Below are 24,411 nucleotides of genomic sequence, written 5' to 3'. Positions count from 1 at the left end.
GTTTGCAAAGAAAGTTCCTGCTACCTTTAAAAAAAGTATTTTGTTGTATTTAAAAAAAAATAAATAAATATGAGACAATCTACCAGAAACATTTTCACTAATAAAAAATGTGACAGGGCCTGACCTTTAAGCTTGTTGTCTTCAAAAAATCACACAAAAGCAAGCATAAAATCATACAATTCAATGATAGAATGCATCCTTGATCACTGTCAGCTTCTCTTCCGTCAAATTATGTCACTTCAAAGTCAAAGGTGTATTGCATGCATTTTATGATAAATTTAATGCAAATGTGACAGGACTGACAGAAACATGGGAACAATAAATTATTTGTATAATATATTTGTAGTATTTATTTGTAGAATTTATTTATAGTTTCACGTTTTTTTAATCAATTGATATGAATGAGAGCAACTTAAACTGGCTATTTGCTTTAAATATGTTTTAAGCAAAACATAATTATTAAAGCTGTAGATTCAATTGGGCTGAGGACAAAGACTACAGGGTTTGTACATTTGTAAAGTGTTTTAATAAAGAAAAAAAATCTGAGAACCAAATGACTGACATATTCCTTTACAAAACAACTCACAGAATTCAACCATCAGGCCATTTTAAAATTTTTCTGATGAAATACTTATTATTCACTTTATTTAGAGGCGTCGGGGTGGGGCAGTATGCTGTCGCCTCACAGCAAGAAGGTCGATGGTTCAAGCCTCGACTGGGTCATTTGGCATTTCTATGTGGAGTTTGCATGTTCTCCCTGTGTTGGTGTGTTCTGGATAATGTGGCGGTTCATTCCGCTGTGGCGACTCCAGATTAATAAAGGGACTAAGCCGAAAAGAAAATGAATGAATGAATTCACTGTATTTATGTTTTTATTTCAGTAACATACAATGTAAATTTCAGCTAGAATGTCCCATAAAGTATTTTATTTTGAAACAAATAAAATTTATGTATTTGATACTTTATTTATTTTAAAATATATTTCAATGTACTTTTGCTCATCTCTGTTTGTACTTGAAAGTTCTTATAATGTGAATAAATAATGTTCTTACAACAAGTCCTACCAACATTTTCAAAATAATTTGAAAGAAATTCAATACAGATTTTAAATGGAATGAAAATTTGTAATTTTTTTTTTTTTAGAAAAAATAAATTAAGTTTAATGTTTATTTTTGACTGTAACTACATATCTGTCAGTCACCAATCGAATTCCCCCGTTAAACTAGTGTTTAGTTTTGGCAAAGAGCTTAGAATGTCATTCTAAGCTCTTTGGTTCTGGTTTAGTTTTGTTGGTTACCATAGTACCGTTGGAGGACTGGGCGCGCGCAGTCGCGCTCGCAGCCGCGCAACCTGCCTCATTTGAAGTTTGAATCGTAACGGACACCAGTGCAACGGAATTCAGAGGTAAGAACATTTTTCGATGCTTTATATGTTTTATTTATTCTCATTATTTAGTTTTACCCACAAATAATGTGAAACGTGAATTCTGAGGTGTGTTTCGAATCTTGAAGCATTTAATACTTTCCAGCTTGTTTTTTTTTCCGTCTTGTTTGCGCGCGCTCCTGTGACGCACATCAGCTCGAGGTACATGTTTAAGGACACGATGTAACTTACATGTTAAACATTAACGTTAGTCTAATTTAGTGTTTTTAACTGTTTTAATTGGCATCTACATTTATGGCTTGGAAGTAGCCTAAAAACCTGGCTTCACATCGCGGCTAACTAAGAAACACGTTTGAAAGTTTACGTTACTGAGAAATGTTATAAACAATCTTTTTTATAGCCAATAAATAAAGTGAACTGCGGTCGTTTCACTGTTATTTGTGTTTCTTTTTACTTTTAGAGATGTACTCCAGAGACGTGCTAATGTACAGGTGAAATGGCTATGCCCATATGTAAGTTTGCCAAGTTAACATAACGTTTACCTTTAATTATCTGTTAAAAAATTCTCAATGTTTTAACGTTAACGTTAGTTGGTAATACTCTCTTTCTAATAGCCTGCGTGCAAAAACCATCTTTGTTTAGTAATTGATATGCTATGTTGTGTGATATTATATTATTATTGATAATTATGGTGGCTTGAAAAGCCAACATACTGTTATCTCACTTAAACTTATTATTAGGCTGGCTTGTGTAGCAAGCCAGACTACTGTTATCCTATTAAACTTAATATTATTATTATATTTTCTTCTTCTGAGACTAAAAATTAAACTCTATCTCGTCCTAGGCCTTTGAAGCTATGACCATCAAACTCGGGTCAGACCTCCGAACTATTCTGACTCGAGTTGCTATATCCTTTCCAACTGATCCGACTTTCGGTTTTCCGAAAAACGTCCCGGGACCGTCGGAAAAATCCCATAGACGTAACATTGGATCAAACTTTGTGACCTCATAACTCCGCATCAGAATGTCACACAGACTTCTAACTGGGCTCATTTAACTCAGACTATCAAACTGCCAATGACTGATCACCTTTAAACTTTCTGGCCACGCCCTAGCAACCACTTTTGGACCCTAGAAACCGTCCCATAGACTTCCATTGCAAAAGACTCTCATTGACTTTACATGGGATCAAACTTTGTGAGCTCATAACTCTGCATCAGACTGTCCTACAGACTACTGGCTAGGCTCATTTAACTCAGTCTAGCCAGCAGCCAATCACCGATGGCCTTTTAACTTTCTAGCCACACCCTAACAACCAGACACTGCACCCTAGCAACTGTCCAATAGACTGCAATTAAAGAGGTTCAGATTGATATCGTCATGCTGCAGTGTGATAGAGACATGGGGGTTGTTTTTAACTGTTCATACTTGGAAGAAGCTTTGATACATCATTAGTCTAAGCTGTCAATCAACTCCATAGCAACAAAACAGACTAACCTAGCAACGATATAACACCAGCTATATCTCAGCATCAGAACATCGTAGAGAGGCGGGGGTTGGCTTGTTTGACTCATGCTCTTACACCATCTATCTATCTATCAATCTATCTATCTATCTATCTATCTATCTATCTATCTATCTATCTCTCTATCTATCTATCTATCTATCTATCTATCTATCTATCTATCTATCTATCTATCTATCTATCTATCTACCTCTACCTATCTATCTATCTATCTATCTATCTATCTATCTATCTATCTATCTATCTATCTATCTATCTATCTATCTACCTCTACCTATCTATCTATCTATCTATCTATCTATCTATCTATCTATCTATCTACCTCTACCTATCTATCTATTTATCTATCTATCTATCTATCTATCTATCTATCTATCTATCTATCTATCTATCTGTCTGTCTGTCTGTCTGTCTGTCTGTCTGTCTGTCTGTCTGTCTGTCTGTCTGTCTGTCTGTCTGTCTCTATCTATCTATCTATCTATCTATCTATCTATCTATCTATCTATCTATCTATCTATCTATCTATCTATCTATCTATCTATATCTACCTATCTATCTATCTATCTATCTACCTCTACCTCTATCTATCTATCTATCTATCTATCTATCTATCTATCTATCTATCTATCTATCTATCTACCTCTACCTATCTATCTATCTATCTATCTATCTATCTATCTATCTATCTATCTATCTATCTATCTATCTATCCATCATGCTAACAACATGCTAATTCATGCTAGAATCATGCTAGTTACATGCTAATTCATGCTAGAATCATGCTGGTCACATGCTAATTCATGCTAGAATCATGCTAACAACATGCTAAGTCATGCTAGAATCATGCTAATTTATGCTAAAATCATGCTAGTAACATGCTAATCCATGCTAGAATCATGCTAACAACATGCTAATTCATGCTAGATTCATGCTAGTAACATGCTAGAATCATGCTAATTCATGCTAGCATCGTGCTAACAACATGCTAATTCATGCTAGAATCATGCTAGTAACATGCTAATTCAGGCTAGCATCGTGCTAACAACATGCTAATTCATGCTAGAATCATGCTAGTAACATGCTAATTCATGCTAGAATCATGCTAACAACATGCTAATTCATGCTAGAATCATGCTAGTAACATGCTAATTCATGCTATAATCATGCTAACAACATGCTAATTCATGCTAGAATCATGCTAGTAACATGCTATTTCATGCTAGAATCATGCTAACAACATGCTAATTCATGCTAGAATCATGCTAGTAACATGCTAATTCATGCTAGAATCATGCTAACAACATGCTAATTCATGCTAGAATCATGCTAGTAACATGCTAATTCATGCTATAATCATGCTAACAACATGCTAATTCATGCTAGAATCATGCTAGTAACATGCTATTTCATGCTAGAATCATGCTAACAACATGCTAATTCATGCTAGAATCATGCTAACAACATGCTAATTCATGCTAGAATCATGCTAACAACATGCTAATTCATGCTAGAATCATGCTAGTGAAATGCTAATTCATGCTAGAATCATGCTAACAACATGCTAATTCATGCTAGAATCATGCTAGTAACATGCTAATTCATGTTAGAATCATGCTAACAACATGCTAATTCATGCTAGAATCATGCTAGTAGCATGCTAATTCATGCTAGAATCTTGCTAGTAACATGCTAAATCATGCTAGAATCATGCTAACAACATGCTAATTCATGCTTGAATCATGCTAACAACATGTTAATTCATGCTAGAATTGTGCTAATTCATGCTAAAATCATGCTAGTAACATGCTAATTCATGCTAGAATCATGCTAGTAACATGCTAATTCATGCTAGAATCGTGCTAACAACATGCTAATTCATTTTAAAATCATGCTAGTAACATGCTAATTCAGGCTAATTCATGCTAGAATCATGCTAACAACATGCTAATTCATGCTAGAATCATGCTAGTATCATGCTAATTCATGCTAGAATCATGCTAACAACATGCTAATTTATGCTAGAATCATGCTAGAATCATGCTAGTAACATGCTAGAATCGTGCTAACAACATGCTAATTCATGCTAGAATCGTGCTAACAACATGCTAATTCATGCTAGAATATTGCTAGTAACATGCTAATTCATGCTAGAATCATGCTAGTAACATGGTAATTCATGCTAGAATTGTGCTATTAACATGCTAATTCATGTTAAAATCATGCTAGTTACATGCTAATTCATGCTAGAATCATGCTAGTACCATGCTAATTCATGTTAGAATCGTGCTAACAACATGCTTATTTATGCTAGAATCATGCTAACAACATGCTAATTCATGCTAGAATCATGCTAACAACATGCTAATTTATGCTAGAATCATGCTAGTAACATGCTAATACATGCTAGAATCGTGCTAACAACATGCTAATTCATGCTAGAATCGTGCTAACAACATGCTAATTCATGCTAGAATATTGCTAGTAACATGCTAATTCATGCTAGAATCATGCTAGTAACATGGTAATTCATGCTAGATTTGTGCTAGTAACATACTAATTCATGTTACAATCATGCTAGTTACATGCTAATTCATGCTAGAATCATGCTAGTAACATGCTAATTCATGCTAGAATCGTGCTAACAACATGCTTATTCATGCTAGAATCGTGCTAACAACATGCTTATTCATGCTAGAATCATGCTAGTAACATGCTAATTCATGCTAAAATCATGCTAACAACATGCTAATTCATGCTAAAATCATGCTAGTAACATGCTAAGTCATGCTAGAATCATGCTAACAACATGCTATTTCACGCTAGAATCATGCTAATAACATGCTAATCTATCTATCTATCTATCTATCTATCTATCTATCTATCTATCTATCTATCTATCTATCTATCTATCTTTTCATACTTTTTAAAACTGTTTAAACTAAATAAACTATTACCGTCAGGCTTTCACAAGCCAGCCTCAAAGTTTGTTCTCAAACTTTAAGAATCTAGTTATTCTTCTTCTTTCTTCTGAGACTAATTTTAAAGTCTATCTCCTCCTAACCCTTTCAAGCTTCATACCTCAAACTTTCGTCAAACCTTCAAACTGGTCTGACTCGGGTTGCTATATCTTTTCCGACTGATCCGACTTTCGGTTTTCCGAAAAACGACCCGGAAAATTCCCAAAATTCCCATTGACTTAACATTGGGTCAAACTTTGTGACCTCATAACTCTGCATCAGACGTTCCTACAGACTTCTAACTGGGCTCATTTAACTCAGTCTAGCCAGCAGCCAATAACTGATGACCTTTAAACTTACTAGCCACTCCCTAGCAACCACTTTTGGCACCCTAGCAACTGTCCCATAGACTTCCATTGTAAAAGACTGCCATTGACTTAACATTGAGTCAACCTTTGTGAGCTCATAACTCTGCATCAGACTGTCCTACAGACTAGAGTCAGGCCTCATTCAACTCAGTCTTGTCAGCAGCCAATAACTGATGACCTTTAAACTTACTAGCCACTCCCTAGCAACCACTTATGGCACCCTAGCAACTGTCCCGTAGACTTCCATTCAAAAGACTCTCATTGACTTAACATGGGATCAAACTTTGTGAGCTCATAACTCTGCATCAGACTGTCATAGAGACTAATGGCTGAGCTCAATTAACTCAGTCTAGCCAGCAGCCAATCACTGATGGCCTTTTAACTTTCTAGCCACACCCCTAACTACCACATACTGCACCCTAGCAACTGTCCCGTAGACTTCCATTACAAAAGACTCTCATTGACTTAACATGGGATCAAACTTTGTGACCTCATAACTCTGCATCAGACTGTCATACAGACTAATGGCTGAGCTCATTTAACTCAGTCTAGCCAGCAGCCAATCACTGATGGCCTTTTAACTTTCTAGCCACACCCCTAACTACCACATACTGCACCCTAGCAACTGTCCTATAGAATGTAATTAGCTGTGCTATCAAATGCTTACATGCATATCTTTGCATAGCAGTGTCCTATTGACTTGGGGGATGGCTCATCTGACTCAGACAACCAATGAGCATCTCAATATGATAATAAAGCTCACAAGCCACGCCCCCAAATTGATTCCATAGACTTCCATTAAAATAGGCCAAGATGCATATCTTTGCATAGCAGTGTCATAGAGACACGGGGGTTGGTTCATTAGACTTAGACAACCAACCACATTCAAGTTAACTCTGTAACCTCGCCCATAGCAACAAAACAGAGTACCCTAGCAACCATTCATCAACAGCTATATCTCAGCATCAGAACATCGTAGAGACTTGGAGATTGGCTCGTTTGACTCATGCTAGCAAACGAAACTTCCTATATGCTACACATGCTAGCAGTGACTAGCTACATGCTAATATTGACTAGCCAAGTACTGTAACTTGCTAGAAATGCTTACTAAGTATAAATGTTTTATCAAGCATGTATGTGAGGCTTGCCTAGTAACCAACCAGGGTACCCTAGCAACTGCCTAGCAACCACCCAAATTACCCTAGCAACCGCCTAGCAACCACCTAGCAACGGCCTAGTAATGCCTTAGTAAGGGCCTAGCGACCACTCAGGACACCCTAGCAACCGCTTAGCAACCACTCAGAATACCTTAGCAACCACCTAGCAACACCTTAGCAACCACCTAGCAACCACTTGGGACACCTTAGCAACCGCCTAGCAACACCTTAGCAACCACCTAGCAACCACTCAGGACACCCTAGCAACCGCCTAGCAACGCCTTAGCAACCACCTAGCAACCACTCAGGACACCCCAGCAACCACCTAGCAACGCCTTAGCAACCACTCAGAACACCCTAGCAACCATATAGCAACCACTTAGGACACCTTAGCAACCACCTAGCAACACCTTAGCAACCACTCAGAACACCCTAGCAACCGCCTAGCAACACCTTAGCAACCACCTAGCAACCACTTAGGACACCCTAGCAACCGCCTAGCAACACCTTAGCAACCACCTAGCAACACCTTAGCAACCACCTAGCAACCACTCAGGACACCTTAGCAACCACCTGGCAACACCTTAGCAACCACCTAGCAACCACTCAGAACACCCTAGCAACCGCCTAGCAACACCTTAGCAACCACCTAGCGACCACTCAGGACACCTTAGCAACCACCTAGCAACACCTTAGCAACCACCTAGCAACCACTCAGAACACCCTAGCAACCGCCTAGCAACACCCTAGCAACCACCTAGCAACGCCTTAGCAACCACTCAGAATACCCTAGCAACCACCTAGCAACCACTTAGGACACCTTAGCAACCACCTACCAACACCTTAGCAACCACTCAGAACACCCTAGCAACCGCCTAGCAACACCTTAGCAACCACCTAGCAACCACTCAGAATACCCTAGCGACCACCTTGCAACACCTTAGTAACCACTTAGCAACTAGTCAGAACACCTTAGCAACTGCCTAGCACCACCTTAGCAACCACCTAGCAACCCCTCAAAACACCCTAGCAACCGTCTAGCAACACCCTAGCAACCACCAAGCAAATAGTCAGACCACCTTAGCAACTGCCTTGCACCACCTTAGCAACCACCTAGCAACCACTTAAAACACCCTAGCAACCGCCTAGTAAAATGCTAATTCATGCTAGAATCATGCTAACAACATGCTAATTCATGCTAGAATCATGCTAGTAACATGCTAATTTATGCTAGATGTATGCAAACAACATGCTAATTCATGCTAGAATCATGCTAGTAACATGCTAATTCATGCTAGAATCATGCTAACAACATGCTAATTCATGTAAGAATCATGATACTAACATGCTAATTCATGCTAGAATTATCCTAGTAGCATGCTAATTCATGCTAGAATCATGCTAGTAACATGCTAATTCATGCTAGAATCACGCTTACAACATGCTAATTCATGCTAGAATCATGCTAGTAACATGCTAATTCATGCTAGAATCATGCTAACAACATGCTAATTCATGTAAGAATCATGCTACTAACATGCTAATTCATGCTAGTAATATGTTAACTCAAGCTAAAATCATACTAACATTCTATTTACACTTTAAAACCACTTCAAACTTTCAGATTCGGCTTTTCAAGCCACCATAAAGTTTGTCCTCAAACTTTAATATCTAGTTTGTTTTGATGTTGTGCTACACTGTATGTAACAATATTATAGTAACGTTACTTGTATGGATTAAGTTAAAAATGAATGTTTGAAATACACTGTATAATAGCAGATACCAGGTGTAATGGCTTTTAAATTTCTGTATTATTTGGTAGCTCGAGTTGAGGGCATCAAGAACATACCGATGGCCCAAACCAGTGTCCGATTGGACAGACAAGAATGCTGTTGTAGATGCCTGACTACTACTGTGTTCTCTAAAGGTATGGAGCAAAACAGCACTTGTTACAAGGAAATTTGTGTTCATAAAGAATAGTGATATACTGTACCGGGTCCAGTACATATGATGTTAAACCTTTTAATTAATTTTTTAATATTATTTTTTTAGGTCTTCCCTTCTCTATCTAAAGCAAATATGGAATTAAAACAAACAAATAATTTAACATGCTATGTTAAAAATCTAAATATTAAAATCTTTTGGAGGATTTAAGATGCTGGTGACAATTGAAATGCGTCATCTCCATCTTGTGAAAAGGTCTATATCAGTGGTTCTCAAACTTTTTTTCATCAAGTACCACCTCAGAAAAAATTGTCTCTCCAAGTACCACCAAAATGAGCAGTATTGAACTACAGTAGCACAGTAGGCCCAGTAAAGCAGCTAAAACTCTGCACAGTTAAAAAACGTGGTAGATTACCTCAGAAATATAGGCTATATGTCATATATGGCATATTATATACATCATTTTTCATAAATTTTGAAATGTGTGTAGCATGTACATGACATATTTCAATCCTCCGCAAACCACTAGCAGGAAGCCTGTGTACCACTAGTAGTACACGTACCACAGTTTGAGAACCACTGGTCTATATAATTGATATCTGCAAGACTGTTAAAGTTACTTGTGTTTTCAAACTTAAAGGGATAGTTCACCCAAAAATGAAAACTTACTCACTATTTACTCTTCTACGTGGTTGCTAAAGACTTTCTGACGATGTTACACCTATTTTTTCACTTAGTCTCTTACAGTTAATATATTTTCTTCTTAACCTTTTTTTGTTTGCTTGTTGCAAAATCATCTTAATAAATTTCATGTATAACTAGGAATTAGCCTAAAAAAATCTGGCTACACATTGCAAAACAAAAAAATAATGTTATATTTGGCTGAGCAATGTTATAACCATTATCTTTGTTATAAACATTATATTTGTTGTTGTTGTTAACTTTTACTTTTAAAGATGTACTCCTAACCAGAGGTGCACTACGCAGCATTGAATGGAAAAAGCTTTGCCCATGTGTAAGTTTGCTAAGTTACTTTTTTTGTCAAGATTCTTTTTGCTTTGGTTGGTAATGTTCTGTTTATAATTGCCTGTGTTCACAAACCAGTTTTTGTCCTTGTTTGTTTATTGACAATTATACTATGTTCTGGTATGTTCTTTGTTTTCCTCCATGTCTTCATTCCTCTCGGATTACAGCAGTTTACTCATAGCAGTACCTAATTGGGTGTGGTTTGTATGTGCGTGCAATTAAAAATAGATATTTTTTTGCTTCATTAATCTTGTTAAAATGAAATGTAAATGAAACCCTAACAAGATCAATGAATTGGGAATATTTAGATTTCAAAATTATTCAAATAGATTAAATGTGACAATATTATCAGAAAAATATGGCTTGAGTTAAAAATAAATGTTTGAATTTAACTTTGCATATAGCAGATACCAGGTGTAATTGGTAATTTCATTTATTGCAGGTTTTCTGGAAGCTTGAGTTGAGGGCATCAAGAACATACCGATGGTCCAAATCAGTGTCAGCCTGGACAGACATCCATTGCAGTTCTTCTACACCACACCAATCTCTACTTTTGTATGGCTGCCTGACTACTATGCTGTTCCTTGAAGGTATTACTGGAGCAAAACAACAGCAGTGAAATTTGTGGTTATAAAGCATTGTGATATATGTGTTACAGGTCCAGTACATTTGTCATAAAGTTTAAGTCAAAAAAGAAAAAAAGTTATTTTTAGGATTTGCAAAAGTGTTTTTGTTTTCCCTTCTCTCTCCAAACCAAATATTGGTTTGTGTTCGTTTTAGTTGTTTTGATGGGATATTTGTCTCATTTGCCATGAAGGTATAGCTCCCTCTTTCTCCATATACAGCAATGGTCCCAAGATCTTCAAAGTCTAACTAAAAACTTTGTCAAAACATTGCATTTATCTTCAGTAGTTCAACTGTAATCATACAAAGCTCAAAGAACACATTTGTGCATCAAAAATACTGTAAAAGCAACTTATTTGTCTCTGCCACAACAGGTTAGGGTGTGCGCTTGCTACTCGTAGTAAACACAAACCCTGATCTGATGCAAGAGAGATATAGGCAAACAAATTAGTATTTACCGTTTTGTTTTCCCTCACTAAAGTGTTGTTAGAGCTTGTAATGCTCACAGTTGAACCACTAAAGTCACAAAATTTTTTGTGCCTTATCTGGACATTGACTTGGGTGTGAAGGTAACCGCATAACTGCTATAATGAGAAGTCAACCACTATAATGTGATTATTACCGTGATGATGTGATGTGATGAAACTTTCAGGAGTGTATAGAAAAACAGAATACATTAAATAAATAGAATAAAAGGCCTGCCCTAAATATTTTTTACTTAAATTAAAAATTTAGATTACAAAACAAAAACTGACTGAAACCTTTTTTAATAACCGACATAGGCAATTTTTTTTGTACTTAGTTTTTTTCCTCGTAAAATAAATATAGCAGGCCTAACTCAAATCAATTGCTCCACGGAAAATAAGCGTTTGTAATGCTCCGTCATAATGCTTATATCACCGACCTCTATCAACATTTTTAATACAAGTTATTTTAAAGGTTATGACTAAAGAATCTGATTTTACCTCAGTGCTGCACTTTTATTTTCTCCGTCTCACTCGTTGTGAGTACAGGTGACGTGAGTTCAGTGTTTTGAATTAGATAAATTTTCCTTAGTTTAGTCTGGTGTCAAACTGGCACAGAAATATCACCATATCAATATAGGCTCTGTTAAAAGGCTGGTCAATTGTAGGTCTTTTTAAAAAAAAAATTTTTTACAGAAGCTATAAACAGACGCTCATGCGGTACCTGCGGTGATGAGAGACAACAAATTGCATATATGTTGACTTATTTAATGTAGGCTATAGCATATGATAATTTTGTATAAATAAGTTTATACAAAATGTAGCCATTATATATCACAGAGGTTTGTGATGCAACAGTTACAGTGGAGCATTAATTAAATCCTTATTTTCCTAGGAGCGAAACAAACACTGCACAGTTGTGTATTTTTGTCGGGAAAAACATTTTTGGAACAATTTTCGTTTGGTACTATTTAATTTTTATGTAATTTTAATGAATTTTTTTGTTGGTCAGTTATCTACAAAATAAACAATATGAACGAATAACATTTGAAGTAAAGTGAAGTGTGCCGGGTCTGCTATTTTTCCGCAGCACAAAACAAACTGGTTTGCTAAGTACAATTACAATATAATAAAATAAAAAATAAAATAAAGTGAAATATTCCGTTTTGAATAATACATTTTTGTTAACTTTTTAAAAAAAATTAGTTAATTGTCTAAAATTTCACTGTTTATGACAAAATCGTCCATTGATCCGGTCAGTTTCGCTTTCGTTTAATCAAATCGCATTCAATATTTTAGACAAAGTAGTTAAAAGATTGCATAACTAATTATTGATCTTCGCCATCCGTGATCCACTCATAAACATTATGTAGTCTACTTTTTGATTACCTAACCCACGTGTTAATGGCAGCACCAGTGGATATATCAGGATTTATAGCGGTTTTATGCATCCCCAATTTTCAATATCAAGAAAGTGACTCTATAAGGTAAAGTAAATGCACACTTGATTATTACTTTAATGTACAAAGTCGTGGATGCGTGTCTTACAGCACAAAGCATAACATATCCTTTAAAGGGGAAATAAAGCACTCAGTCAAGTTAAAATTATTCTGTACGTTGGATTCCACTTTAATGGAAATATAACTAACAAACTCAATAAATGTAACTATTTAGCAGAAAACAGCATGTTTTACTATAGATTTTAGACCTAGGAAGCCGCCATTTTGGAATGTCGCTGTGTCTGACGTCACAGGGTTGCTTCTGTATTTGCACCAGCTCCACATCTACAACATTATGCGTTGGGATAAATTAGGGTGTCCAGTCTCCGTGTTCAGTCCTTTACTTCCACTGTATCTGTTCAGCTGAGTTAACAGAACCAACCTCATGACGTCAGACACAGCGATATTCCAAGATGGCGGTGCCCTAGGTCTAAATTCTATAGTAAAACATGCCATTTTCTGCTGAATGGTTACATTAATAGAGTTTGTTTAATATATTTTCTTTAAAGTGGAAATCAAATTACAAAATGTAAACTTGACTGAGTGCTTCATTTTCCCTTTAAATGTCCATGCTTAATTGGTCATTTATAAGGTCTATCGATTAAAAGGGTTGCGGACAAATTTTAACACCTATATATAGGCCTATGTAGGTAGAGCTGCATGATTCTAGCTAAAATGAGAATCATGATTTTTTGCTTAAAATAAAGATCAAGATTTTCTCATGATTCTATAGATGTAAAATAAAGATTAGTATGAGTGGGCTATTATTATTGTTTTTCCTCAAACATATGGTATAAAGACAATAATAATATGTGTAGGTCTACTGTTGGTTTTGAATAAATTTTTAATAGACTTTGAAAGGTGGACTTGAATAGACTTTACATTTGTCCTGGTCATTAATGCACAGTAAAGTGATGACATCAGAATACAACTATTCATAATTCTGATGTTGAAGACTTGTGCGGCCGCCTTTGCTTCTCTAATTGTAGAAATTGTAGAATTGTAGAAATGTTGAATTATGATCATCTAGGGCAGTGGTCACCAAACTTGTTCCTGGAGGGCCGGTGTCCTGCAGATTTTAGCTCCAACCCTAATCAAACACACCTGAACAAGCTAATCAAGTTCTTGCTAGGTATACTTGAAACATCCAGGCAGGTGTGTTGAGGCAAGTTGGAGCTAAACCCTGCAGGGAAACCGGCCCTCCAGGACCAGGATTGGTGACCCCTGATCTAGGGAGTCGAATCGAGATCGCAATCTTTTTTTGATTAATTGTGCAGCTCTATATGTAATGTTAACCGACATACTGCTTGATTTCTTGCTTTATCACCACTGTAACAAAAAATCTGTTACTGTCACAGCCCTACTTTGACTGTCTCAGGACCATAGCTGTCTCTGGAGGATGAGGAGCTCTCATATTTCATCCTAGTTTGTGTTCTGAAGATGAACAGTTCTCCGGGAATTGTAATGATACAAAAGAGTAACAACAAGATTCATGTTTCTGGGTGAATTGACACTTAATGTGAAAAATATTTTAAGACCACAGTGTAATTGCAAAATTTAACGACTAGGTGATAATAGTCTTGCATCCACTATTATGGACCATCATGGTAGGACCCCTGGCAATAACAGCATCAACATAAACATGCAATTTTAATTATACTAATAATACTTAATAACAAACTGCTATTACTGTTGTAACATGATTTAGGTTAAATGCTATAATAATAGTCAAATAGGCCTAAACATGTCAAGGTATAACATGTGTTTGTGAGAGAGAATCAAATCATACATTCTGCTCTTAATATTTTCTTTATGATTTACTGAAATATTGTCTACGTTTCACTGTCACAGGTGCTCAGTTTTGCTCCAGTAATGCTAAGCACAACAGATGCATCAATCAGCCGATGGGTATAAGGCATAAGTTAACGTGAGCCCAGTTGACACGAGTCCATAATCATAATAAAAAATGATTGTACTGTATCAACTGATTGTTGATGAGGGATTATTATCTCAGCTTTTTCAGGGTGATTCAGGTGACATATTTAATCAAATTAGATGGGTTGGTCAGTGAAGTTAACTTTGAAGTCAATTGTTTTTATATTTTCTGGTTTATTGTCTTTTGTTTTAATTTTTTTGTTGTTGTGTATAGTTTTCTGTAATTTCATTGTAAAATTCTATTTCCACTTATTTGATGTAAATAGAATTGCTTAATGTTCTATTGTAATTAACATTAATTGTAATGAAAATTAAAGTGCAAATGTACTGTAAATCATAAATGTATCAAGTATTTTAAAATATTTAAATAAAGTGAATATAATTGGCCTTAAATACAGAACTATCAATTTCTACAAAAATGTGACCTTAATGCTTAATTTAAATGCCAGATTTAAAAATAATGGTTCAAAGATTTGGTACAAGATTTGATCAACCAAAATGCCACAAAATAACAACAGTAAGAACCAACATTATTAATTCTTATGGGTTAAGTTAGAGTTTACATCATTTTTGTAATTTATATTATTGTTACCTGTCATTAGAATGGTTGAAGAGTTCAGAGAATCTCAGAAAAAAATGTTCTGACCTTAAATTAACTTTTAAAGAATGTGGCCATTTTAACGTTCTTAGAATGATATATTTTAACTGAATTGTAGGTTTTTACAACGTTGTAAGAATGTTATGCTAACCATAAAAACGTTCTAGCAACGTTAAGCAAACTTGACATTTCAACGTTCTCTGAACATTTAAAAAAACATTCTTAGAAAGTTAAATTTTGGTTGAAATTTAGATTATTTAGAGCCCTGTAAGAATGTTATTCAAACCATAAAAAACATTCTTACAATGTCAAGTAAACTGGATATTTCAAAGTTATTGTAACATTAAAAAACTAAATTTAGAACGTTGTAATTTGGCGGAAATTTAGGTTTTGAGAATGTTATTCTAACCATAGAAAAACGTTTTAGCAATGTCAAGCAAACTAGACATTTAAACATTCTTGGAACGTTCCAATAATTGGTGGAAATTTAGGTTTTGAAAACGTAAGAACATTATGCTATTCATAAAAAACTTTTTAGCAACGTCAGGCAAACAGGACATTTTAACGTTCTTGGAACGTTCCAAATAAACGTTCTTAGAACATTATTTTTTGGTGGAATTTTAGTTTGGAAAATGTTGCAACAACGTTATCCTAACCATAAAAAAAAAAACGTTCTAGCAACATTAAGTAAACTGGACATTTCAACGTTCTTGTAACATTCCAAGTAAACGTTCTGAGAACGTTATATTTTGGTGGAAATTTAAGTTTTAAGAACGTTGTAACATTGTTATCCTAACCATCCAAAAACGTTCTAGCAACATTAAGAAAACTGGACATTTCAACGTTCTAGAAACATTAAATATACGTTCTTAGAACGTTATATTTTGGTGTAAATTTAGGTTTTTAAGAACGTTGTAACAACATTATCTCAACCATAAAAACGGTCTAGCAAAGAACGTTGTAACAACGTTATCCCAACCATAAAAAAACGTTCTAGCAACATTAAGCAAACTGGACATTTCAACGTTCTTGGAACATTCCAAGTAAACGTTCTTGAAACGTTATATTTTGGTGGAAAATTAGGTTTTAAGAACGTTGTAACAACGTTATCCCAACCATAAAAAAAACGTTCTAGCAACATCAAGCAAACTGGACATTTCAACGTTTTTGGAACATTATAAGTAAACGTTCTTGAAACGTTATATATTGGTAGAAATTAAGGTTTTAAGAACGTTGTAACAACGTTATCCCAACCATAAAAAAACGTTCTAGCAACATCAAGCAAACTGGACATTTCAACGTTCTTGGAACATTATAAGTAAACGTTCTTGAAACGTTATATATTGGTGGAAATTTAGGTTTTAAGAACGTTGTAACAACGTTATCCCAACCATAAAAAAACGTTCTAGCAACATTAAGCAAACTGGACATTTCAACGTTCTTGGAACATTCCGAATAAACGTTTTTAGAACGTTATATTTTGGTGGAAAATTAGGTTTTAAGAACGTTATAATAACATTATCCCAACCATAAAAAAACGTTCTAGCAACATTAAGCAAACTGGACATTTCAACGTTCTTGGAACATTCCGAATAAACGTTTTTAGAACGTTATATTTTGGTGAAAATTTAGGTTTTAAGAACGTTGTAACAACGTTATCCCAACCATAAAAAAACGTTCTAGCAACATTAAGCAAACTGGACATTTCAACGTTCTTGGAACATTCCAAATAAACGTTTTTAGAACGTTATATTTTGGTGGAAAATTAGGTTTTAAGAACGTTATAATAACATTATCCCAACCATAAAAAACGTTCTAGCAACATTAAGCAAACTGGACATTTCAACGTTCTTGGAACATTCCGAATAAACGTTTTTAGAACGTTATATTTTGGTGGAAATATATGTTTTGAAAACGTTGTAGCGACGTTATCCCAACCATAAAAAAACGTTCTAGCAACATTAAGCAAACTGGACATTTCAACATTCTTGGAACGTTACAGATAACGTTATGAGAACGTTCTTATAACCTAAATTTGTTAGCTGGGTCTATCTTGCTGGAGTTTATAGCCGTTTCGCTTTACTTCAGGACGCATTAACGCCGCTCTGAAGGTCTAATCGCTGTTTTAAGTTATCCAGAGCTGTATGAATATACAAATCTTGAATATCACAATAGTATTAAATATTACTATTGTAACAACACAGACAGCAACACTTTTGCACAATCGATACCCAGCTGATTCAGTCGTTTATAAGAGGACCGCGCTTCTTCTTTTTTCCTTGTCAACATAAAGGCAGTAAGGTGCGCCTTGTTTTCGGCCACTTGTTTAACTGCAAGGCATACTTAATTTGCGGGATGATAACGTATAACCCGTGCCTACAGACACATTTGCTAAAGAAGCAAAATGGAAGAAGAATATTGCTGTTTGATACAGACCTGTTGATACTAAACCAGCGCATATGTTGACCTGGATCTGCGTAATAAACGCAACAAATAGGCTTTACTTTTTATTTTACAGCTTAAAGCATGTACGCAGATTAATGCAATATCATATTTAAACAAACTGTTTACAAAAAGTCTACATATGCGCGCGTGTTGTTGTCTTTTCATCAGGCAGCGCGCGCACTTGAACCGCGAGGGAGAGAGAGGAAACCATAGGCTATATCAGGACATAATATTTAAAATAAGGATTTCTATTAAAATGTAAAAGGTTTTGTGATTATAATAATAACAGCGGGGCATTAAATAAATGCATATTTTCCGTGGAGCAAGCAATTTGAGGAAGTCTGCGATTTTTATTTGACGGAAGAAATAAACATTGGAAAAAAAGCCTATGCCGGTTATTAAAAATAATCAGTCAGTATTTTCGTTTTGTAAAATAAATTAATTATTTAAGTGAAAATAATTTAGGGCAGTCCTATTTATTTTATTTATTTTATTTAGATTATTCTGCTCTTCTGTGCTAAACACTGCAGGTGCGTGAAGATGCTCTGTTGTTCTGTTCCGCTATTAATAGCCTATATAAAAATAAATCAGTATTTTAAAATGCAATATTTAATGTGTCATACACAAAATAGACACGTCAATTTGTTTAATATAAAATTAATAGTAATCTGACCAGTTAACCGTTAATAACCGATTAATGAGCGGCGGTTGTCGGTTAGCAAAATTAACGAAATGAGCATCCCTAGCTATTTAATTTACTTTTTCTATGCAAGAGAACTTGATTGAAAAATAATTTTCAACATGCTTGAACCATCTAAACAATGGAGTTTAGTTTGGTTTTTCAACAGTATTTTGTTACAAAGAAAACAGAAGTGATAGCTTTGCCTATTTATTTATTTTATATATGGCTATTTATATTGTTAATAATTTGCATAGTTAATATTGTTCTTTGATGTTTAGTTTATAAAGATTTTTCAAATGTTATTTAATTAAAAATAGTTTTAAAAATCTTTTTTTTTCCCACCCCACACGAAAAAATAAAATAAAAAATCGTGATACGAATCGAATCGTGGGTCAAAAATCGTGATACGAACCGAATCATGGGTTTGGTGTATCGTTACAGCCCTAATATATATATATTATATACACACACACACACACACACACACACACACACACACACACACACATATATATATATATATATATATATATATATATATATATATATATATATATATATATATATATATTTGTTAAAAATGTTCATTTAGCATTTTATACGCGTATATTGTATTTTATTTAATTAAAAAATCATTCCACCCCCCCACCCCCATTTTTCATACCATACATGTTTTTATGAATTTATTATGTATCATATTGATTCGTCAGGCCTTTTGGTAACTTCTTAGCTCAAAACTATTTTAATTTTAGCTACAAACAAAGTAATAACATTTAAATTAAATAGAACATTTGTTTGTTTCTGGGTTTTTTTTTTTTTCCCCTAAAAATTTGACAGTCTTTTTTATTTAACATTTAGCAGTTTCAGTCAATTGTTCTTGCAAAGACAGGCCTTACACTTCTCACAGGATGCATGTGAGAAGTAATTGCAATGTTCTTTTGCCCTTTAGGACTCCCATGTCTATCATTTTGTTTTGACAAATGTAGTACAAAAAGTCCAAAAGCAAGGCTAGTCAAGGTGATATAATCATTTAGTGAGGGAAAATTAAATTGAGAAGAAATTTGGGGTGGTATGAGATGCATTTCTTTGCGACTTAACATGCTTAATGTAATTATACCTTTTACTACTTCATACTATTTCAGTTGTGTTCAGAACTGCGAAACTGTATTTTTTGAAGCATATTGATATCTTTATGAAAAAATATATTTAATTTATTGATGGAAATATTTTCCACATTTTATCACTTGCCTGTTATAAAATATAGTTGGATTGAAGGGGAGCGCGCAAAAGTTGAAGCCGCATACTCATCAGTAAATGTGCAGTTGCGCCCCTGATTACTGTACACACAAACACAAGCTTTTTGTCAGGAATGCCCGTGCGGTCACTGATCCATCAATGTAGAAAAGTGATGTAAAATTATAATTTTCGTAATTAGAAAAAAAATACATACTAACATCCAGGAAAACTCCCGATCATATATATATGTGTATATGTGTATATCTCTGGTTTGGATGGCCACAGTCCTCCGCTGTACCTTGGTCCCGCATTCATTTCAAAGGAGCGCTACCCTGTAGCAAGATGGCGGTGCTACTGACGCATTTCGTCCAATAGACAACAATAGGCCAGGCGACATCTAGTGTATTTATCTATGACATGCTATAAGCGTATGTGACCGGTAGATGGCGTTCTTGGATAATAAGAAGCACAGAGCAGTGGTTCCAAGCCGGGCTCACTTTCTGTTCTAATGTCCCACATCTGTCTTTAATTATATTCATCTGTCTCCATATTCTACTGCATCCCAGAATATTACAAAGCACTAAAAATGTAAAAATATATATTCAATATATTTATTATGTTTTTGTTCACAGCTGACCGCAACTCGCCGTGACGAAAGTTCCGAGCCTGTGTTCTCCAATGAGATGGGCTCTCTTCAGTGCTCACTATGACAACGAGACTCACATAAATGACGTCGCATTGTAAACATTTGCATCTGCATTCCTATAAAGGTCGTCGGTTTCTTTCTCAGTGTTTAGTTTGCTCGGTGTTGCTGCTTGTACTTGACCAAGGTAAGTTCAATACTGACGGTACGAAAGGAGCCACGCCAATCTCACGAATTCAGCTTCGTGAAGCTTCACTCGGGCCCGTCTGTGCTGTAATTCCTTGCGGTTTGCGTACATAAACGCAATATCGCAAAGAATATTACGTGTTTGTTGCTCGAAATGTGCCGCCGAGCAACATTCCAGTGAACACTGGCACGGACCGGCTTCTGAACCCTAGGCAGGGATCAAAACAAGCCCTGAGGACCCTCAGGGATACACATGAGGCCGGTAGTGGGACCCCGCTGCGAGGGTTATGGTGGGTGGGAGCAGCGAGGCCCACTCATCGTCTATTTTAAACTATAGTTTCAAACTTTAGTTTACTATAGTTTAAAATAGAAACCATGGCAACTGTAATGTTTTAACTTTATGTTTGGCTGTTGTAATGTTTTGCTTTGTTTTTCAGCAGAGTTGTTGAGCAAAGAAGGACCATTGAAGACAACCGTTGAAGACAGCCGCGGGTTATATTCATGAGCGTGCGCATTATAATGTTTCCGTGCTGTTTTCTGAAAGTTTATCTTGTTTAGATAAGTTTGCAGGTCAAACAAAATAAACTATACTCTTTATAAACACCTGTCTTGTGTTTTATTTTTCCTCTACAGCAATACACTCACATAAGTCTGTTTAATGCATTTGTATGCAACATGGTTTGACAATAAAGTAGTATAACAAATAGTTGTTATAAATGTACCTTCATTAGTAAACATTTGGTGTAGGTAAAAAAAAAGGTTAATTAAACATGTCCTAAGAGATAATGGTAATGTTATGGTTGTTACATGTCATGAACTTATACTGTTATTCAAACATTTGCTTGATAAAAATGTCCTAAGACATGAATGGGTATGGTTTTGGTTTTATGTCAAACTACTGCATAGGTTTTAGGTTGATTACAGCAGGTATCTATATCATAATAGGGGTAGTCAAAGTTATTTTAATGACCCAAATCAAGTAAAATGTATCTTACTCAAGTACTTTTATAGCATGCAAAAGTGAAATTTAAGTAAAATACATTTTCCAACAACACAATTTTGTCTTGTGAAAATGACCAGTAGGTGGTGAGAAAAAAAAAGTGAATGTCAAGTTATATATATATAAAAGAAGTTGGAACAAGTGTTCATAATATTAAGTCATAATGCATTTTCTATACATTTCCATTAAACATTTTTTTCTAAATCTATAATTGGTAAATTGCTCCCAGGTCAATCTTGACTTTTTCTAAAAAAGATGCATCTAAAAGGAGATAGTCCTATGTTCACATTTCTACTTTTTTTTTCTTTGTCCTGTAGTGCTGTCTTTTCCTTTCTGTATCACAATGACATGACCTAGCAACAATTTACAGTACAAACAGCAAATAAATAAATTAGCCACCGTTTATTTACATCAGAACATCCCAGTCCAGAGTACACTGTTATACTGACAACATGAGTAAGCCCAAACAGAATCTACGAGCCCATCATTGATTCTGTTTATTTACTTGTGTAAATGTGTGTAAATCTATATTTATTTAGTTTTTAAATTATTTACAATAATATTATTGACTAATATGAAAATATTCATATGAGTTAAAGTTATATTTTCTGTCTTTTAGTAGATATATTATATGAAAGACTTGCTTTGTTTACCAAATAAAGAGGATCTAATTGGATTTGCATTGTAAACATTAAAGTTAATTAGGTATTACTTTTTTATATATATTAAGGTTTATTCCGCGTCAATCCTCAGATTTTAAACACAATTTTGTGCAGAAATAGCAAAAAATGTCCACAGATGCGGTTTGACCCTAAACATGACGACTTTCTGTTAACACTTTACAATAAGGTTCATTAGTTAATGCATTTACTAACATGAACTAATCATAAACAACACATGTACAGCATTTATTAATCATAATTGTACATTTACTAATGCATTATTAACATCCAAGTCCATGCTTGTTAACATTAGTTAATGCACCATGAGTTACAGTTTTTCTTGTTTGCTTTGACCTGGTTAAAGAAACTAGGTTCCTTTTCATTTTCACTAACCCAGCAGAGCAGAAGCAGGTCTTGCAAATGTGTAAACCCTTTCTCATTGGGTCGACACATTTTCCTTACCATTTTTCAAAACAGTTAACAGATGTCATTCAAGCAGTCCAAACTCCATTGTTTTAGCTATGGTAACCAAACAGAAACCATCTATTCCTAACCATTAGACACTAACAATATCAGTTTGAATTCACTGAAGCAGCAGTTTGACACTCATTCACACAAATCTTCAATTAGCACTCAGTCTGCAAACCTTATATAAACGATGGAAGGTCTGTGTTGTTCTGTGCCAGCATGGATGGAGGAGGTCAATAGTGGCTATGTCTTATACTCCCAATAGATTTGACTGTAAATTGGTCTAAATTTGTTTTCTTTAATATTTACAGTATTTTATTACTTTTGTCTGTTTTTACAGTATTTCAGTTTTCAGCCACAGTTTGAAAATTGTCATGAATTCAATATAAATGTAATCAAAGCATTTCTTATTTTGGATCCAATTTTTTGCAAAAAGGCAAATTTGACGGCACTGACATGTTCTTTGAGAGATAAACTAAAGATTTTAAGTAAGAGACTTTTGCAGGTTATCAATGCTGTTTTGCTATTTGTATGTGCTGTTTTGAGAAATGCACTTACTGTTTTGTAAATTTCAAATCTGAGAAATGTACCAAAGCGACTGAGAAAAACTGGAATGCAACACAAGTTAATGCAAAAATGAAAAGTCTGCAAGGACAAAAGTATGTATTTTTATGTGCACAAATTATTTTATAAAAATAGTAGTGAATACATTATTGGGTTTTACATTTTTAGGCTTTTTAATTAATACTTTATAGTATACTCTTTTGATGTAACCATGAAGGTACAAAAAAAGAAGAGAGTCATGTATTGTAAAACAAAACATTTAGTGGAATAAAGCATCACAACCATTGATTCTGCAGGTGTCAGTCACTATTTCAAATGTTTAAACATGAGCATATTACCAACACAAAAAGTGCAACAGTCTTAACAATCATAGGCTATAATTTATAATGATTTATAATAATTTATTCATTTGTTTAATTTAATTTTAACCTCACCTCAATGAGACGTGGACACCATGTTTTCAGCACAAGTCTATTGGCTATTGTCCTCAGTCACAATTTGGCCATTTCAATAAAAAAAAAAAAATTAAAACATAATAATAATAATAATAATAATAATAATAATAATAATAATAATAAAACAATTGTTATGAATTCTTCAAAATTTTTCTTGTCTCTTTGGTAAAAAAGTACATTTGAAAAAAAACCTGGATATCAACAACAGACAAAATATATTTAAAATGAATTTGATATGGTCCGCTTCTGGTGCTTCACACCTTTTTTGTGCTCATTTTGTAGCCGATTTGCCTTCAAGGTGACGTTATAGTTTATCCACGCTATTACCAAAGAAGAGAATGATTCTATACTCTTTGCTAATACTGGCCTTAGTTATTTAAAATTACACTTTATTACAATATATATTAAATACAAATATATAATATAATAAAATTATCTTAATTATTTAATAAATATATTATATAATATTAAATTACATAAAATAGTTAAAAGGACAAATTCTGGACCTTTTGGCCGTCGGGGGAAGTTCGTTCGACTCAAAATATTGCAATAACGACAACAGAGCTATAAATTTATTTGATGTTGTTTTA

General features: G+C 34.6%; 1 protein-coding gene and 1 long non-coding RNA gene across 6 annotated transcripts in view; one reads left to right on the top strand and one right to left on the bottom strand.

Annotated features, from left to right (window-relative positions):
- The window catches only part of LOC141377191 (uncharacterized), a 29,054-nt gene extending 8,060 nt beyond the window's left edge, over nt 1-20,994 (bottom strand). Inside the window, exons 1-2 of one of the 2 annotated variants that reach the window (XR_015506054.1) lie at nt 20,058-20,520; nt 19,856-19,944 (exon numbers count right to left, since the gene is read on the bottom strand). This is a non-coding gene — a long non-coding RNA (uncharacterized LOC141377191). Of the gene's footprint in view, nt 1-19,855; nt 19,945-20,057 lie in introns of both variants that reach the window. The other variant, XR_015506055.1, reaches the window with a different exon arrangement.
- Nucleotides 1,358-14,927, top strand: LOC147841091 (uncharacterized). 4 transcript variants are annotated; one of them, XR_015506020.1, is made up of 6 exons: nt 1,358-1,404; nt 1,844-1,874; nt 9,213-9,317; nt 10,291-10,349; nt 10,528-10,568; nt 10,803-11,048. XR_015506020.1 is itself a non-coding variant. In XM_087279492.1 (6 exons), the coding sequence occupies exons 2-6, from the start codon at nt 1,880-1,882 to the stop codon at nt 14,876-14,878; spliced, it is 408 nt and encodes a 135-aa protein (XP_087135618.1). In that variant the 5' UTR covers nt 1,358-1,404; nt 1,844-1,879; the 3' UTR covers nt 14,879-14,927. The 4 variants fall into 4 exon arrangements, 1 of the variants encoding a protein (XP_087135618.1); XR_015506018.1 differs by having other exon boundaries at nt 1,844-1,895; XM_087279492.1 differs by lacking the exon at nt 10,528-10,568 and adding an exon at nt 14,799-14,927 and having other exon boundaries at nt 1,844-1,895; nt 10,803-10,950.
- Nucleotides 20,995-24,411: the final 3,417 nt, after the last annotated feature.

Source organism: Danio rerio, chromosome 13, assembly GCF_052040795.2.
Source record: "Danio rerio strain M-AB ecotype USA chromosome 13, GRCz13ab, whole genome shotgun sequence".
Classification (NCBI taxonomy): Eukaryota; Metazoa; Chordata; class Actinopteri; order Cypriniformes; family Danionidae; genus Danio; species Danio rerio.
The sequence above is the reverse complement of the archived record's forward strand: the minus strand, read 5'-3'. Positions and strand labels throughout refer to the sequence as shown.

Coding starts and splice junctions, on each gene's coding strand:
- LOC147841091 (XM_087279492.1), top strand. Junction 10,350..10,802: donor GGAAAAAGCTTTGCCCATGT/GTAAGTTTGCTA, acceptor CATTTATTGCAG/GTTTTCTGGAAGCTTGAGTT. Junction 10,951..14,798: donor TACTATGCTGTTCCTTGAAG/GTATTACTGGAG, acceptor TCACTGTCACAG/GTGCTCAGTTTTGCTCCAGT.